The sequence below is a fragment of the Electrona antarctica genome (assembly GCF_951216825.1).
Source record: "Electrona antarctica genome assembly, chromosome: 4".
Lineage (NCBI taxonomy): Eukaryota > Metazoa > Chordata > Actinopteri > Myctophiformes > Myctophidae > Electrona > Electrona antarctica.
In genome coordinates, this window is record NC_136809.1 from 19408876 (window position 1) to 19426425 (window position 17550).

General features: G+C 40.9%; 1 protein-coding gene across 3 annotated transcripts in view; it reads right to left on the bottom strand.

Annotated features, from left to right (window-relative positions):
• pkn1a (protein kinase N1a) overlaps positions 1–17550 on the bottom strand; it is a 65390-nt gene that overhangs the window by 21819 nt on the left and 26021 nt on the right. The window contains exons 1-5 of one of the 3 annotated variants that reach the window (XM_079500205.1): positions 8628–8959; positions 6405–6599; positions 4159–4264; positions 3260–3408; positions 546–666 (exon numbers count right to left, since the gene is read on the bottom strand). In XM_079500205.1, the coding sequence (XP_079356331.1) occupies positions 546–666; positions 3260–3408; positions 4159–4264; positions 6405–6599; positions 8628–8669 (613 nt within the window). In that variant the 5' untranslated portion in view covers positions 8670–8959. Of the gene's footprint in view, positions 1–545; positions 667–3259; positions 3409–4140; positions 4265–6404; positions 6600–8627; positions 8960–17550 lie in introns of those variants that run through there. The other 2 variants (XM_079500204.1, XM_079500206.1) reach the window with 2 other exon arrangements.

The window sequence follows — 17550 nt, forward strand, 5'->3', positions numbered from 1 at the left end:
ATGAAAAAAAAATAGAGTAAAAAATTACTTAAAATAAAATACTAAATAATTTAAGTCAGCCCTAATCTAAACCCATTGACCTTCCCAACAAATGTCAAAGTCTGATACCAGGTTATAGTGTACTTGTAAAGCAGAAAGCTAAAATCGGATCCCAATCTGTTTGGTAGTTTTAACGTAATAGTAAAACGTTGCAAGCTTATGTTGGATTGAAGTTTTCCGTCTACTTCTATTTTAGTTTTGTAAGTACACAATAGTGTTTAAATTATTTAACATAAAAATGAAATGCCATTGACAACTCAACCTGTAATTCTCCCCCCCATAAAGTTTACTTTTAATTTAATTGAGTCAACTAATGTTTTTACCCCCACAGCTAATTATTTTTTAAGTTTAAGTTTTAGTGAAGCTAGCCTCATCTCAGAGTTCAATTAACACGCCAGATTTAGCAACCCCATAAACACATTAAAGAACTTGTTCCACACCCACGGGTCAGTCAGCGAGCCAAACCGTAAAGCTATGTTTTTAGCCAGCCAACCTGTCCAACCTACCCTGTGCGTCATCGTTGTGCTCCGTTGCTTGGACTGCCTTGCGGACTTGCATGCGGATGATGTCAATCTTGGTCTTACTGTCCTGCAGCATCTGTTGGGCCGTCTGCAGCATCTTCTTATCCTGATTGGACCAGAGACACGTCACATGACACCAAACATGATGCAGTCCGTTAAGAGGCGGCGTGATTAGATAGGGCGAGGGGAGAATGGAGCAGTGGCGGAAAGTAACCAAGTACATTTACTTAAGTACAATTTTGAGGTATTTTCTTTTTTACTTTACTGGAGTATTTCCAATCTTCTGAACTTTTACTTCACTACATATTGTACTGTTACTCCACTACATTTATACATGAAAACTTTAGTTTACTTACTTTACTTTGTACAAAACATTACCCACTACAGTCATATACATTTGAAACAAAAAAAAAAGTTAAACAATAAACTGAAACTAGTAAAAGCAGAACTATTTTTGAAACTAACTAAAATGCCTGAAGGTGGTCAGTAGACCGAAAGCTTGCTAACTAAATACATTCATTGTGCGCAGATCTGAGTGTGCGGAGCTTCCCTTTATTTTTCTCATGAAACTAACTAAAACTAAATTAATTGAAAAACCAGACCAGAAACCAAAACAAAAGACAAATATAAAGCTATAATAACCCTGGACTGTACAGGGCAAATTTGCTGACTTTTATTAATAAAAGTAAACACTTTCCAGATTACACCCAGATTAAAATGGATTTGGCCTCTGAAAACATGCCAACGTGCCAACAACACAAATGTTTTAAAGTAGCAGATCTACTAGTTCACAAACGCCGTTTGTAATTATTTTCAAATGTACAGTTACAGTATATAGAATTAAAGTGGTTCAACTATTTTTATGCAATAATAAACAATTTGTCTCTACCCTTCTCTCCCTCCCACTTTCCTGTCTGTCTTCACTAATAACTACCAATAGAAGCCAAAAACAATTCTTAAAAATAAATAAAAATAAAATAAACTATTTGGCTGGGAGGACCCCCTGCAATCCCCCCCAAGGACCCCTGGGGGTCCCGGACCCCACTTTGTGAAGCACTGGCCTGGATGCTGCCGAGCTATGCCGACACACAGCTGTGCTGCCTTTGATAACTGAATTTCCCTCGCGGGATCAATAAAGGTCTTATCTTATCTTACAGAATGCATTGGTAAGCGTTTTTCATGTATTTTCACATCCATTACAGACCGATACGCAGTAGAACTGCTCTGGATTATCACATTAACCCATTTAGAACTGACATCGAAATTTAAAAAAAAAATCTTCTAAATCCTCCAGTTTTCTGAAATAAATATTTTCACGATTTTTCAAAAATAGCAGACCTACAAGCTCGTAGCACGCCACTCGGTGGCGCGCTATGAGCTTGTAGATCTGCTATTTTTCAATAGCTAAAGCATAACGTAATGCTAACACCAAAAGGGGTTCCCGCCCAAAATGGGTTAACCCATTTAGACCCGAGGACGATTCTACAAATGCCTTCTAAAATCCTGGCAGTTTTCTGAGTCTTTCTCAAACATTTTCATGTCAAGTATACCCCCAAATATATATGTAATTGGCCGCCGACCAGGGAACATCATATTTTCGTAGCGCGGCACCCAGGGCCACGCTATGAGCTTGTAGATCTGCTATTTTGTAATAGCTAAAGTAGAACATGATGCTTAAAACACCAAAAGGGGTTCCCGTCCTCTGACCTGAGTCAGATTCTGAAAATGCCTACTTCTCACTTTCAAGATTAAAAAAGAAATAGCACATGCACAACACAAGCTTGCAGTGTGAGCTTGTATATCTACCATTTTTTAATAGCCAAAGAAAAAATCTAAAATGACCCTGACCAAAAGTAGTACCACTTAATATCCACCAAAACCAGACCAGAACTCCCACCACGGACAATCAATTGATAGCTTTGCAACCACTATATTAATGTAGTATTTCCTACATCTTCAAGTCTAAAAAAGGGTTAATTTATCCATTAAGTGACTCAGGGAGTGTAACGGCTCCATTTGGTACACAAGTTAAAATGAACGATCAGAATTTTTCACGGTAGGATTTTGGTTTTTGTCTCCAGCACCTGAGGAGAGGTTAATGCTAAAGATGAGGCATTTTTATACCTCTTCACCTTGCTTCATTTCAGGCCTTGTACTAGTCCCAATTGCAGGTAAGTGGGGGTAAATAGGTGAGATGAGTACTGCATAAAACAGGGTAGGTGGGGGAGTGGTGGGTTGTGCGCGCGCGTGCGTGCGTGCGCGCGTGCGTGTGTGTGTGTGAGATAAGGTTGGATGGAGGATCCATGGGATAGAGGACACTGTCACCTGAGTCAGCATTATGCACAGCTGTGTTGTGTGTGTGTGTGTGTGTGTGTGTGTGTGCATGTACACCTCAATATTAACAGAGCAGCAGATTCCGTCAGTCTTAAAATACCGCCCTTCACTTGGGAGGATCATGCTATTCACTTGTGTAGATTAATGTAAAGCCTAATTGATACACACATTTTGAACATACACTGTAGCAGATCTATGAGCTCACAAAGCACGGGGCTTGTAAATCTGCCGCCTTTAATTTATACACAACTAAGAAAAATCATGCTCTAAGCTCACATTTCCCTGTTTCACCTTCATGGTAACTTGTGTGTGTGCGTGTGACCCGTGCGTGCGTGCGTGCGTGCGTGCGTGCGTGCGTGCGGTACCTTGGTGGATCCATTGGCGTAGATGGGAATCATGTTCTCCGCTCCCTGTTTGACTTTGAGTTCGATGTTGAGCTGTCTCTCCAAGGCTGCGATGCGGTCCTGGTGGGCCGACCTCCGGCTCTCCATCCCCGGGGACTGAGGACACTCATCTAACGGAGCGGAGAAAGAGAAATGAAAGATCACAACTTTTTAGATATTTCCTTTTTTTTTTTTTAAATGAATGTATTGCCATAAAGCACCAGCTAAATGATGGAAAGTTGGTAACTAAATTTATCCTTATTAGTTCTTTAACTCTTGCGAGTGTAAAATCAAACCAAATGGTCTACACAATTAGAGAATATAGAATAATTGTTATATTTTGATCAAAGACTGTTATTCTCTCCTATGATACCAACATCAATACAGCATGGAATTGTGGACAAAATCCTATCCAACGACAACAAAATATTCAAGTCTTGGGTCTGAGAGGCTAAATCGCATCCACTGGTGGTCCATGGCTCAAATGCAGAGTAATGGACCTTGATATGAGAAGGCTTGATAGCCACTGCCATAAAGCATCGCCTCACACTTCTTTCTTTTTTTCAACGATTCAAATTATGAGCTACATTTCCCAACATACAATAAAGATGTCCACTTCTTCCAGTTCCTCGGATATTGTTCCGCCCTCAGCCTAAGAGAGAGGGTCAAGTTTTCCATCTCGTTGACTACTGTAATCCAATCTTCCTTGGTAGGAGGTGTGACCTGTAGCCATTTCCGACTGATGGCTTTCTTATATACTGTGAGCTTTCCTTTATTTAGAGCTTATGCCCCTCTCAAATCTCTACATACAAATCTATTATACCAGTGACCGTTTCATCATTCATATACGGTACACTATATACCTTTAGTGTCATCGCCACTGTCATTTACTGTCACTGCCTTCACCACGATGTGTGCGTCCAGCTCCTGTAGTTGAGCGTGCAGGCTGTCCAGCCGCCGGTTCGAGCTCCGCAGCTGGCTGTCCACCTGAAGGCAACACCACAGACCACAGATTTACACCAGGGGTACTCACTATTCAGCTGGCACTCTGAGACAACTGACAAGCACCAGGTACCAGGTTGTACTTGGTGCTACAAACAAATATTATGTCCGCTTCATACATTGTTGCACCAACTGTCCAGCCAAAGGCAGGAAGTGAAAGATACTACGTTACTATTTTGGGAACGTCATTATAGGTGAAAATAAAATAAAAAGAAGGATCAAGGCAAAACAGGTGCTTAACCCATTTTGAGCAGGAACCCCTTTTGGTGGTTACATACATTATGTTATAATTTAGTTATTGAAAAATAGCAGATCTACAAGCTCATAGCGCGCCACCGAGTGGCGTGCTATGAACTTGTAGGTCTGCTATTTTTTAAAAATCGTTAAAATGTGCCTCAAATCTTTCAGAAAATTGTCATGATTTAGAAAACTTTTTTTTTTAAATTTCGACGTCAGGCCTGAATGGGTTAAGTGGTTAACAATAACAATGTTAAATTGAACTAACATCAGGTCCACCTGTGTAACCAGGAAGAGAAAATAGAGTCTGCAACACTGGTAAAATAGTACTCAGCTCCACTGAGTTGATTGATTCAACGTGTCGATACGTGTGGATCTTTTTCAGAAATAATCTAACAGGAAATGGGTGTGTACCATCATAAAGAATGGGTACCACTGTGATTGACTATGAAGATGAGCAGTGTGTAACCAACCTGTAACCTCTATGATGTAATAGCTTTATATTCACAAAGTCTGTGGAACTTTGATCAGAGTAACATGAACATATTAGTGTAAACTGCAGGGTGCCATGGTCAAGCAAATCCGGGGACCCAGCAGCAAAAGCAAAAGGAAAAACAGCAACCTCTTCGAATCTGTTCTTGAGAGATTATGGTCAAGCAAAATGTGGCAATGTTCCAGCCATTAAGCAAGTATTGTATGACACTGCAGCATTTAATAGCAGGATGTAAACAGAGTAATTTGATAGAATGGCTGCATTACATCCACATCCACCTTAGTGCTGCTGCTGCAGGATAAAGGGCTGTCTACACCAGAGGTTCTCAACCTGTGGGTCGCCAAATTATTTTGGGGGGTCCCCAAATAATTTCCCAAAAAAAAGAAGAAAAAATGGTTTTTTGTTTTGTTTTTTGCAACTGAATGGCTGGAAAATGAGAATTAAGAGTTTACAAAGTACGTGGTGCATGCATAAACTTTCCTTATCTGTTTTCAGTATTCATTTATGATACATTTTCTCGATTATTAAGGTTATTTTTGCAGTCAGTTTGTATTGGTGGTGGGGAGGGGGGCGGGGCGGGGGTCGCGAGACATGGCCAAAGCATTTCCGGGGGTCCCCAGCCAAAAAGGTTGAGAACCCCTGGTCTACACCAGTAGTTTTCAACCAGTGGTCCGGGGACCACCAGTGGTACTTGAGGGGGTTCCAGGTGGTCCACAGCTAAATGATGGAGAGTTGGTAACTAAATGGACCCTTAAAAGATCTTTAACTCTTGAGAGCCTAAAATGACAGGGGGTGAACAACATCATTGGGAACACTTTCACATCGACGGGAGGAAGAATAGAAAACACGTGACAATCAATCTAAATCCATCCCAATTCACAGTGAGCCCCGTTCAACACATCAATAATATACCTTTCTCAATTATTACATAACCCCCTAATCGCAATTATTTGAGATAATCACAATTAGTTTTGCATAATCGTCAATCGTTTCCAAAAATGTCCATACGAATATACAAACATTTATAAAAATAAATAGCGGCAACTATTTCCGCTACTTTGTAAAGATTTTAGAAAGAAAACAATATTAAAAGATGATTAAATGTGTCAGTGATTTCTTTGTATATTTAAATTATTTGTTATATCTGTAATTTGTGATTACAAAGGCCAACAGAAATACAAATTCTAACATTCCAATGTTCAATTAAAAAAAAAGAATTATATTTGTGACAATTCATTGTCAACTTAAATTTGTAATCGTGACAGTCCTAAACAAGAAATGAAAACTTAAGGGTAGAGAATCACTGGTCTAAATCCTGATTTATGCTTTGGAACGCATGATAAATTGGGCTTAAGCAGTGAAGGTGACTCGTTTTAGTACACCAGCATGGCATACCTGATGTGCGTTCCTCTTGTCTGTTGTGGCTCTGCGCAGGTTTTCAGCTCCTTCCTTGATCTTCAGCTCCTTGCGGATCTCCCTGCGGATCTTCTCGCGCTCCTCGTCCAGCCGCTGCTGCATGCTGGTGTCGGAGAAGTCGGAGCTCTGGTCCATGCCCAGCTGCTCCAGAACAGACAGCCCGCCCGGGTCACTCTGCACAGACAGACAGAGAGACAGAGAGAGAAATTAACAGATGGTATGCGTATGGTGGTCTGATGTCGAAATTTAAAAAATGACTTCTAAATCATAAGACAGAGATTTGAGTTAAAAATGTTCACTGTGAAAGAATATATATTCAAAGATTTGCGCCACATCGAGTGGCAAAGTAACCAAAGCGTCACCAGGCTTTCCACCTCAGAAGAAAGCCAGAAGCCTTAGCAAACAAGCCTTAGTATGATCACTGTGACTCCCAACATATATGAATTATGAATATGAATTGTTACCACCAACAACATAATGGTGCTGCTGCAAGAAAAATTTTCGGATCTCCAACAATAAAAGTATCATATGACAAAGCCAACAAATAGACCTCCAACAATAAAGTATCATATGACAAATAATGACAAAAAATACGTAACCCAACCTCTTCAAACCCTATAGGAGTCCACACATTTATGACGTGAGATCTACTTTCAAAATGACCAGCTCAACAAGATCTACCCACTGAAAAAATAAGTGTACCATTGCTGAAAATAGTTTAAATATATAATGTACCTGGGGGGGCTTTGGAATAGGGAGAAATTATGACAGGCAGTTTCTGCTGTCAAAATATGTCCCCCCCGTATTTAACTTAAACACCCAATGCATTCTCAATGGCAATAGCACAAACTTTGGCATGCTACTAGTCCTACAATAGGTACTTGATCAACTTTTTCCATGGACCCCCTAGTCTACTGTTTCCCAAACAGTGTGTCGGGACCCATTTGTGGGCAGACACATATTTATGGATCCCTTTATTTTCGGTTTCCTACAATTAGTTTTTAATTATTATTTTAAAACATTAAAAAATAAACAAATAAAAAAACACTCAACTCGTGTTTTTCATGAATTTAAAAACAAAATTCAAAGATCTTTTCCAGTAATTTCATGATGAAATCAAAGAAAGAATCTAAGAAATTCCATAAATTAGAAACAAATGATTAAGTAGTAGTAAAATAGACGATCTACAAGTTCACAACTTGGCGCGAAGTGACATGTGTAGATCTGCTATTTTCACTACTTTGGGGAGACATCAAATTGCTCTTTTGGATCACAGGCTAAAAAGTTTGGGAACCGCTGCTCTAGTCTACACTACACCAAATGGATTTGTCAAAGATAGCCGATCTACGAACTCATGGCAGGTCGCAATGCGACACATTGTGAGCTTGTAGATAAGCCATTTGACAAAATTAATGTTCACCCATGACATCTGTTTACATGGCCAGAATCGGCATAGCCCATGTGGTTTAAAATATATACCATATATATATATATATATATATCATCAAATATGTAGGCCACTTTTACCACACTATGAACCTTTACTAGTATAGTACTACTATGTCTGTTATGGGGAGATGGTGAGAGCGAGCAGGGAGGTAAAGGAAGAGATGGTGGGCAGGATAACAGCCATAATGAGAGGAAAGAGATAGTGAGCAGCGAGGGAGAAGATGAGGGTAGAGATGATGACAACGTGAACGGTCAACAACATGGGAGGAGGAAATCAAACCAAACCTCTCTGCACTGTTCAAATATATTTACAATGGAAACAGTAGTTTAAGAATACTATTCGTGCTCTGACAGAGCACACGTGTTTCAGGGGGCTATGTGGTGGCCAATATTATTTGAATTTGTTATCACACTTCCTTCCTGTCACTCAGTACTTGATCTCATAAAGTTGTATATAAAAAAAAGGTTGTAAAAGAACAAGCAGTACCATTAAAACACACAGCTACAGTCAACTACCACATAATATCTCCCTGTCGACAGTTTACACCAGCAGCATGGTACAGAGGGCACTGCCGCTTCGTAAAAAAACATAACAATCACAAGTACAGTCTCTCAGTCACACCTAGCAAAACACCTAAGTCAGTGACAAGGGACACACTATGAGGAGAGCAGCAAGAGAGAGTGAGAGAAGGAATCACAAGAAATCACAGTCAGTGTGAGGCACAAGAAAGTAAACAAACAACAACTGTTCACCTCAGAGCTGTCCTCGTCTTCCTCGTCTCCATGCCAACACATTGTTCCCCCAAAAACAATGACCCAAACTGTCCAAAAAGCACACAACAACGCATCCAAGCTCGGCCTGTAGCGAAAGCCACACCGAGAGCAAAATGATGGTTTTTGGGGTGGGAAAAACTATAAAAAAGAGAAGACGAAAGAGACATCTAGAGAGTGAAGTGAGGGAGGAGGGGGCACGCCTCCAAACAGGATTTCCTTCCCAACACCAAAAACTCTCAGGCCTTTCCTGTTTCCTCTCCAAGTCTGGTGGTGTCAGTGAGAGAGGGCAACACGGTTGGGTTCCAACACAAGCACACCTCATTCTCCTGATTAGGTGATCACCTGTCCCACATCTTATTTTAACGAGGAAAAGTATAAAAGCTTCTGTCCTCAGCTTCTGTCCTCAGTTGGCAAATATAGTGTAGTAGTACAACATTAAAAACTCTTCAGTTGAAACACTATAGTAATGTGATGTTTATGAAATAATATATATATATATTTAATATTTTCTTTCCATAATTCAAGGTCTGAAAACACGTATTTAGCAGTTGTCATTTTCTGCAAATGATTTATTTGGAATTTGAGAGAAGTTGGTAAGAGAGCGAGTGAGTGAGTGAGTGAGTGAGAGAGTGTGAGTGTGTGTGTGTGATTCTGTATTTTTTTCCAGCCTTGGGTCTGAAGGAGTTAACCTGTACAATGGCAGGTTTTCACAAGGCTGCTTGCGCTCATTGATGATTCTGGTTCCTCTGCATGGCCACAATTCATGACAGCTTCTCCTTTGTTTTCCTCCACGTTCCGTTCGTTTGGGTCAGCGATACTACCTCATGAAAGGAAGCTAGGGAAGGATGTGTGTGTTTTCTAAGTATTGGATCAGAGCCAGGGAATAAGGATGGGAGGGACTTCCAACCGTCTGCTTGACCCCTCACTTCCCTTGACCCCCCCCCCCTTCCAATTTAATGATAACACTATCCTGTCTTGAGATACAACGGCTCTGAATGGAGTCAACAGCAATTATCTATCTAATACCCTAATGGAATCACACACTACAAGATATATAGAGGATGAGAGCGAGGATGAGAGAGCAAATGAAAATGAGTGAGAGAGAGAGCAAGCATGCAAGAGACTAATGAATAATTTATGCTCCATCCTGTCGCATGCCAAAAAGTGCAGATCTAGAAGCTCACAATATATTATATCTGTGATGCATTGTGAGCTTGTGGATCTGCTATTTTTGGGCTTGAGAGCAAGAGCGTTCTGTGAGAAAGAGAGAGAGATATCACATCCTGGCACTGGCTGTGTCGGCTCACATTACAGGAGAGGCAGGAAGAGGCTAACCACTTGTAGCCAGCCCCGGTCGGTGCAATGGCCACTGCCAGCTGATAAGATAGCAGTGGGGGCTAATGTTTGCAGTTTGCTGGCTTGCTGCCCGGTGTTTCCCCTCAAATATGTGATGAAAGGATTAAGGAGAAGCCAGTGACATCACCAGAGGAGGCTAACACACAACTTTGATGGCAGCCCCCCCCCCCCCCCCCACACACACACACACGCCATGATACAACTTCATTCACATGGGTATAATATTATAATGTATATAACATACACTATGTTAATGTACTATCCATTGTACACAGCTGTTACGAGTTAAATCAACACAGAATCTTACTGATACATTCTCACTGAGGGTGTAGTGGTCAACGCCCTCATGTTTCCAAACTGAACCTGAAGGAGTGACTCAATACATCCAAGTTCACACTCAGACCCATCTGGCTTAGCGGGGCAATTTGGGTTCCAGGATGGTTCCTCTGATATCACATCAGAGGAATGTTATGTCACAACACTATGCAATTGGAAAATAAATATTTTTTTAATCCAGACAAAGCCCGGTTGCAATGCACTTTATGTCCGCTAAACACACTGTGGCCACTCTTAGATATCAGGGTTTGAAAATGTAAAATGCCCCAGGCGAGGAGGGGATCTGAATAGATTGTTGCTACAACGTGAATCCTTTTGGATTTACACCTTAAATACAATGTCCCCAAAGGGAATGAACGAGGACTTCCCCATCAGCCATTTTTTATAATTTCTTTATTGTATGCTGTATATGCTGTATATATTTGAATTGTTGCCTAAGTAATAATACTTGATTATGTGAATCACTCTTAGATTCTATATAAATCATGATGTCCTTTTGCTTATTCCACTGAGAAATGTGTAACACTGTATTTAATGATATTTCATTAATTGATCTAATGACCATGTTGTGTTGGTTCCACCCACTGACTAGTAACGTGACCCGTGGGTGTCTACTTAAGTGGGTGGATCACTGACATCTTGAGTTTGACTAGATGAAGAGCCTTGGCTCGAAACGTCGTCAATAAATGTATCTTTTGGAGCATATGAGTGTGCAGGTTCCCTTCTCTTTTCATTAATCCAGACATTCCCATGAGGTTGAAAAAAGACAACCAGGCTTACTTTGGGTGATCAGACCCAGCAACTTAAAGTCCAATTTATATTTCATCATATGGTGTGCCGAAATCATATTCACGGCAATATTCTCGCCAAGTCAGTGGACCCAAAGCAAGCCCAAAGCATGGGTTTGATGATACTGCAGAAACATTGCTTTTACATTTACACTGTGTTGCTCGTGTGTCTCGCTGATGCTGACTTTCTATGCAAAAGTGCATCTTTTTTAGAAGCTACGGTGTTTCACAACCTGGCTGCTAGTGATTCAAAGCCTCAGACAGGCCACATCGCTTGAATTAAAGATGGCAAAAATTCTCTCTCTCTCGTACTGCGTCTTCATTCCCTCTCCCATCTCTATGTGTGTGTGTGTGTGTGTGTGTGTGTGTGTGTGTGTGTGTGTGTGTGTGCCCTGCACCCACCATCCCCATCACTCAGTCTCCCGTGTGGAGGCAAGCCAACCATAGACCAGCAAACTGTAGTGCTCCAATTGAACGTTTGGCCTGATTCTCCTACTACAGACACACAGACAGTGGATGTGGGGGGTGATGTTTAATGGTTTCCTTAGAACTGTGTTGTCATGGCACGTACATAGGGCTGTCACGATTACGTTTTAAAGTTGACAATAAATTGTCACACACACAAATAATTGCGATTAACGATTTAATTTGTTTTGTTTTTTTGGCATTGAACATTGGAACAGAATCTACAAATTTAATTTCGGTTTGGTTTTTAGGCTTCATAATCAGAAATTGCACAGTGCTGATATGACCAATAACTTGAATATACAAAAGAAAATAAGAAATCACAAAAACACATTTAATAGTGTTATACTTTCCCCAAAATTTAAAAAATAGCGGAAATAGCTGAAGTGATGCGTTGTAAGCTTGTAGATCTGCTATTTCTGCTATTTTTAATTTTTTTTTTTAAATATCTGAAAATTTTTCAACATGGAAAATGATTATGACGATTACACAAAAATTACGATTAGGCGATAATGTAATAATTGTGACAGGCCTACTACAGGTACAGTACAGATACAGTACAGTTTGTCTGCTAATCTGCAGTCCAGCTGTGTTGTGTGGATTGGTGCAGGATGGTGAATTTGCTGTACAACCACAATGGAAGCCGTGTGTCATCACATAAAGATTACTCTACCTCATGCCATCTATAATCCACACATACTGAACACATAGGTGGAGAGGTTAACATTACAGTTGATTTAATGTGTTGAGATTATGTGCTCTGCCACGGTCCTTTTATTTCTAATCCAGTAGAGGGGCAGCAGTGGCTCAGGGGTAGAGGGGCAGCAGTGGCTCAGGGGTAGAGCGGCCGCTTGGTAACCCTACTGTCCAAGTGTCCCTTGAGCAAGATGCTGAACCCCTAATAGAGCATCGCAGTCCCGCCCCCCTACCATGGACCAGGAAATGATTCTCCGTTCATTTTCCTCATAGCCATTTCAGAAAGTATTTATTTAAAGACGTTTACGCCACGGACAAAGCCAACTCGAGTCGTGACAAATCATGACAACAAACACAATTTTTTGGGCCGAACAAATAATTAGAAAGAAGAAAAAAACGGCAGGTTACAACACTTTTTTGTTGTTTTTCTTCTTTGTAATTACTTGTTTGGTCCAAAATATTGTTTGTGTTGTCATGAGTTGTCACGACTCGAGTTGGCTTTGTCCGCGGCGTAACCGTCTTTAAATAAATACTTGCTGAAATGTCTATGGGAAAAATGCATTGGGATTCATTTCCTGGTCCATGGTAGGGGGCGGGACTGCGACGCTCTATAGAGGGTATGCGCGTGACATCATCATCATACCCGGCCGGAAGTTATGTGGGAACGCCTACTGAGTGGCAAAAAACTACTTTTCTGGCCTTGATACCCCATACATCCAAACAGAATCTGATTGCATTATAAACAACGTTAAACAACATTAAACCCACTTTGTCAAGTCACTTGGCCACTTGATTTGCCATTCGATTTCCCATTCACTTTATGCATGCGCATACTGCTCCCCGATGAGTAGGTTGGTGCCTTGTATGGTTTCCTCTGCCATCGGTGTATGAATGTGTGTGTCAATGTAAAGCGCTTTGGATAAAAGCGCTATATAAATGCATTTACCATTATTTACCAGTAATCCTTTTAGTAGACAGACCTTTTTACTTCTGTTTATTGTTTACCGTTTATTGTTTATACTCTTATTCAATGTTGACTCGATTAGCAGTAATTCACTTTAACATGCTAAAAGGAAGCTTAACAACGAATTCTCTTAAAGGAGCATTCAGTGATTTGGGTGATTTGGAAAACCACCCAGTCCGCCCCGGTAACAAAATGTGCACATGCACACTCTACAGTGGGGGGGAAGTGCAACAGACCAACAGCACGTGCACCAAGGCCCGCCCCCACTCGATCATGATTGGAGGAAGGCCCCACTCATCCTGATTGGATGAAGGTTTTGCCACCCGCCACCAAAACTGAAACTAGGGTTTTTTGACCCCAGGGGCTCACTGGGGACAGGGAGGAACTCCTTATATGGTCAGCACACTCTATAGTAGGGAGGATTATCCAGAAAAAAAGAAAAAATAAGTGATATTTGAATTAAGTCAAATCACTGAATGCCCCTTTAAATATCTACTATATAATGCGCCACATCTCTGCGTGCGTACGTGTGCATACGTGTGTGTACAGTTTCTTTTGCTTTGTACGTGCCCGATTGCGACGGGCATGTACAGGTCTAGTTTTATATTAATTGACCACTCGTGCAGAACAGTTGTAGATGGTCAATTTGGTGCAAAGAGCACAGCTTTAATACCGTAGCCTATAAGTTATTATTAAACAACTTATGCAGCAAGAACCTATCTTATTTTACTTCCAGCACAACACGTTTTGAAAGTATGTTATTATCAAAGTGCTGATGCAACACATATTGCTACACTCACATGAGTGCTTAGGCAACATAAAATATATCCTTGAAGGAAGCTATTGACCGCGCATAAAACTTGTTAGTGACAACAGCAATCCATCAGGAATGATTCACGCTATAATACAATACATACTGTACAGCTTGTTAGCTTAGCTAGCCCAGGGAGGGACATCCCGTATCCGTCTCTGGGAAAGTAATGACTAGCTAATTCAATAGATAGCGTCGCTATCGGAGGCTAATTCAATCACACTGTGTGAGCGGTGAAGAGCAGCCCAAAGGCTGGATGATGGAGAGGAAAGAAAGAACATCGTCAAAGTACATGTGTGCGTAATCATTTATTAGCATGTCATCCGCTGTAAGGACAATCATCTGTGTGTATATATTAATACCATGTCATCCCCTGTACGGACAGTCAGTTGCGCGGCATTCTCTTATTGGTGACTGACAATGACCCCTTCAGAGCAGAGGTACTGTCCACACACACAGATAAAGAACAAGGTGTGGTCGTGGGAGCAATACTATTACTACACACACACACACGCAGGGGTGTGGGGCAGGCACGTGCAACCATGCATAACGTGTCCATATGCACACACCCAGACATAAATCAGAGTCAAATAACTTCTACGTGTGCATGCCGCGCGTGCACACACACACACACACACACACACACACACACACCTCTCTCCCTGGACATTAGAATGAGTCTATATGCAGCCCGGCCCATTACTGACAGAGGACAGTGTTTTGTTATTGTAGAGGGTGTAGATCTGTGTAACTATTCCCTCTACCATCCAATAAATTATGGCTCCATTATCTGTTCTATTCCAACACATGCATATCGTCCTTACAATGAGGCTTAAACCACATGTAAAAATAAACACAGAATAATGTACCTCTCCGTGTCCTCTATTGTGTTGTGTTGTTCCGTATGGAAGAATGGTCACTGGGAACCACCACACACAGGAGTACGGAACTCTTCTATTCACATGTCACACACATGTACACATGTGATCTCTGAACTTCCTCCGTTGTGTAATGACATCATCTGCTCCTTAGTGTTGGGATAGTTCACTTTTTTTATGAACTAGTTCAGTTCAAAGTTCAAAATTTTAAAAAGGAACTAGTTCCGTTCATAGTTCATAATTCAACATTTTGAACTAAAGTTCATGGTTCCAAAAAGTGAACTATTAGTTCTTTTTTTAGTTCTTTTTTTATACCTTGAAAGGCTTGTCGGGTGCTTTTTTTCAATGTGCCGTTTAAGGTTGGCTAGTGACGTCGTCGATGAACGGACTTTCTTCTTCAAACCAGGCGGACAAAGTTTACAGAGAAAGGTTTGATTTTTACCGTCTGGGTCAGTACTGAGTTTAGTTACAAATTCTTTCAAATTATCATATTCTGGCTCTGAACGTGAGTCTAAGGAGGAGCCGTCCTCCTCCGGCTCTTCTTCCATTGACTCCATGCTGCTGCTTGTTGTTTGTTGTGATGACGCATTTGTTAGTGCGACTGTGCGAGTGCGACACGGGTGACAGGCAGTCGCTGTGCGGTTGCCAGGTTGGGTGGTTTTTTAGCAGGGTTTTCGAATGGAAGGCTCTATGAAAATCTGGCACCCTCTTGAAGACTTGAACGGTGTTATGAACGTGACAAGCTGCGTTCACAAACACCCAGAATGAACGCGTTCACAACAACGTTCAAAATGCGGAAATGCAGTACGTTCCGTTCACGTTCTCCCATAAAACGAACGCGTTCGTGAACTTTCGTTCTTTGAACGCGTTCGGGTAGCGGCACCTATATTCTCTATATACACTACATTAAAACGTAAATGCGTATATTGTAAAAAAAAGAAAGACATCTTTATTCACACAATACGGACATTGACTCTTGTAAATTGCCCAGTGTTAATTTATCTATTTGTAACTCCAAGAGTGTAAAAAAAAAGTATAATAAATGTCTTGGTTACGTTTGTACACTCTCTGGGCAAGATTCACAACGGAAATATACGACCAGGTGTAAATGAAATGCATAATGATAGCGTATTAATCAGTCCGATCAAGCTCACGTGACATTCACCAAAGGTGGCGTAATGACTTCATTAATTTTCCCAAGCGATTCGCCTGGTGTCGACTGGTTTAATGGAACATCCACGCCCATTCCACGCCATATAAGGCAACAGGAAATATCTGTGCTCGGATGAAAAACGTCATCACAGCCTGCAAAATGCACAGATCCCCAAGCTTACAACAGTGAACACGGTGCTCCGCGATGCACCGCACTGCATGAGCTTGTAGAGCAGTTTATTTTGACAGGCGAGTCTCTCGCACGGACATCAAGCAAAGTTATACTGTATATATAATTATAAACGAAGCGGACGGAACCAGGCCTGGAAGCACTGCATAGAGCTTGTCAACTTGCCAACTTATTTTGGCACACGATTGCTTCACTCCTTGCTGAACGTCAGAACGTTAATAAGTTAACTGATGTTAATAAAGTTCTTTCACGATAATAAGAATGTATTTGTACAGTTCAACCACACGACCAAATGCTATATTAAAACTCGGCAATGATATTATAAAAGCCCTTTCTACTGATGAATTGTGCACTGCACCTTTGCACAGGTAAAATCAGATCATTTTCATTAGGCCTATTTGATTGATTGATTACTGGGGTGATTGATTCCCTGCCCTGCACCGTCTGATTTGGAAAGCAAATGGAATAATGAACATGGACACAGGACAGATTTAATCCATCCCGGACCAGTTTTTTCTTTCTTTTTTTTCTTGAGGGATTAATCCGTTTTTGAACGTCGGAAAAGCTATAGATTTCATCCGATCTAACTATAGCCGTTTCCTCATGAAGGTAAGAGTTATTATCTGTGTGTGGCGTCCATGTGATCAATATACATTATTAATCCATTGAGACCTGGAACGCATCCATGTCACGTTAGCGTTTAACCACATTAACCATTAACCCATTTTGGGGCGGGAACCCCTTTTGGTGTTTTAAACATTGTTATAATTTAGCTATTGAAAAATAGCAGATCTACAAGCTCATAGCGCGCCACTCGGTGGCGCGCTATGAGCTTGTAGATCTGCTATTTTTGAAAAATCGTTAAAATGTGCCTCAAATCTTTCAGAAAATTGTCATGATTTTAGAAAACTTTTTTTTTTAAATTCGACGTCAGGCCTGAATGGGTTAATATTATAAATTAATACCACGACACAAATGGAGGCAGAGGTGCTCATGCAGCAAAGGCTATGTAAATCATTAGGCCTACGTGAAACTTTGATTGGCTGAGTCTCTGTCAACATGCTGAGAGACCTAATCATTCAGCTCTGAATGCAACTACATAGCCTACAAAATAAATACAAATACAAACCAGTGGAATTTGCATCAGCATAACATAAGCTAAGCAGTCGACACATTTTCTTCTTTTATGTATGTGTGTGTTGACAAATGCTGGGCACATACATATCTTTTTTGAGGTTTGGGGACTATTAATTGATTCAGCATGAA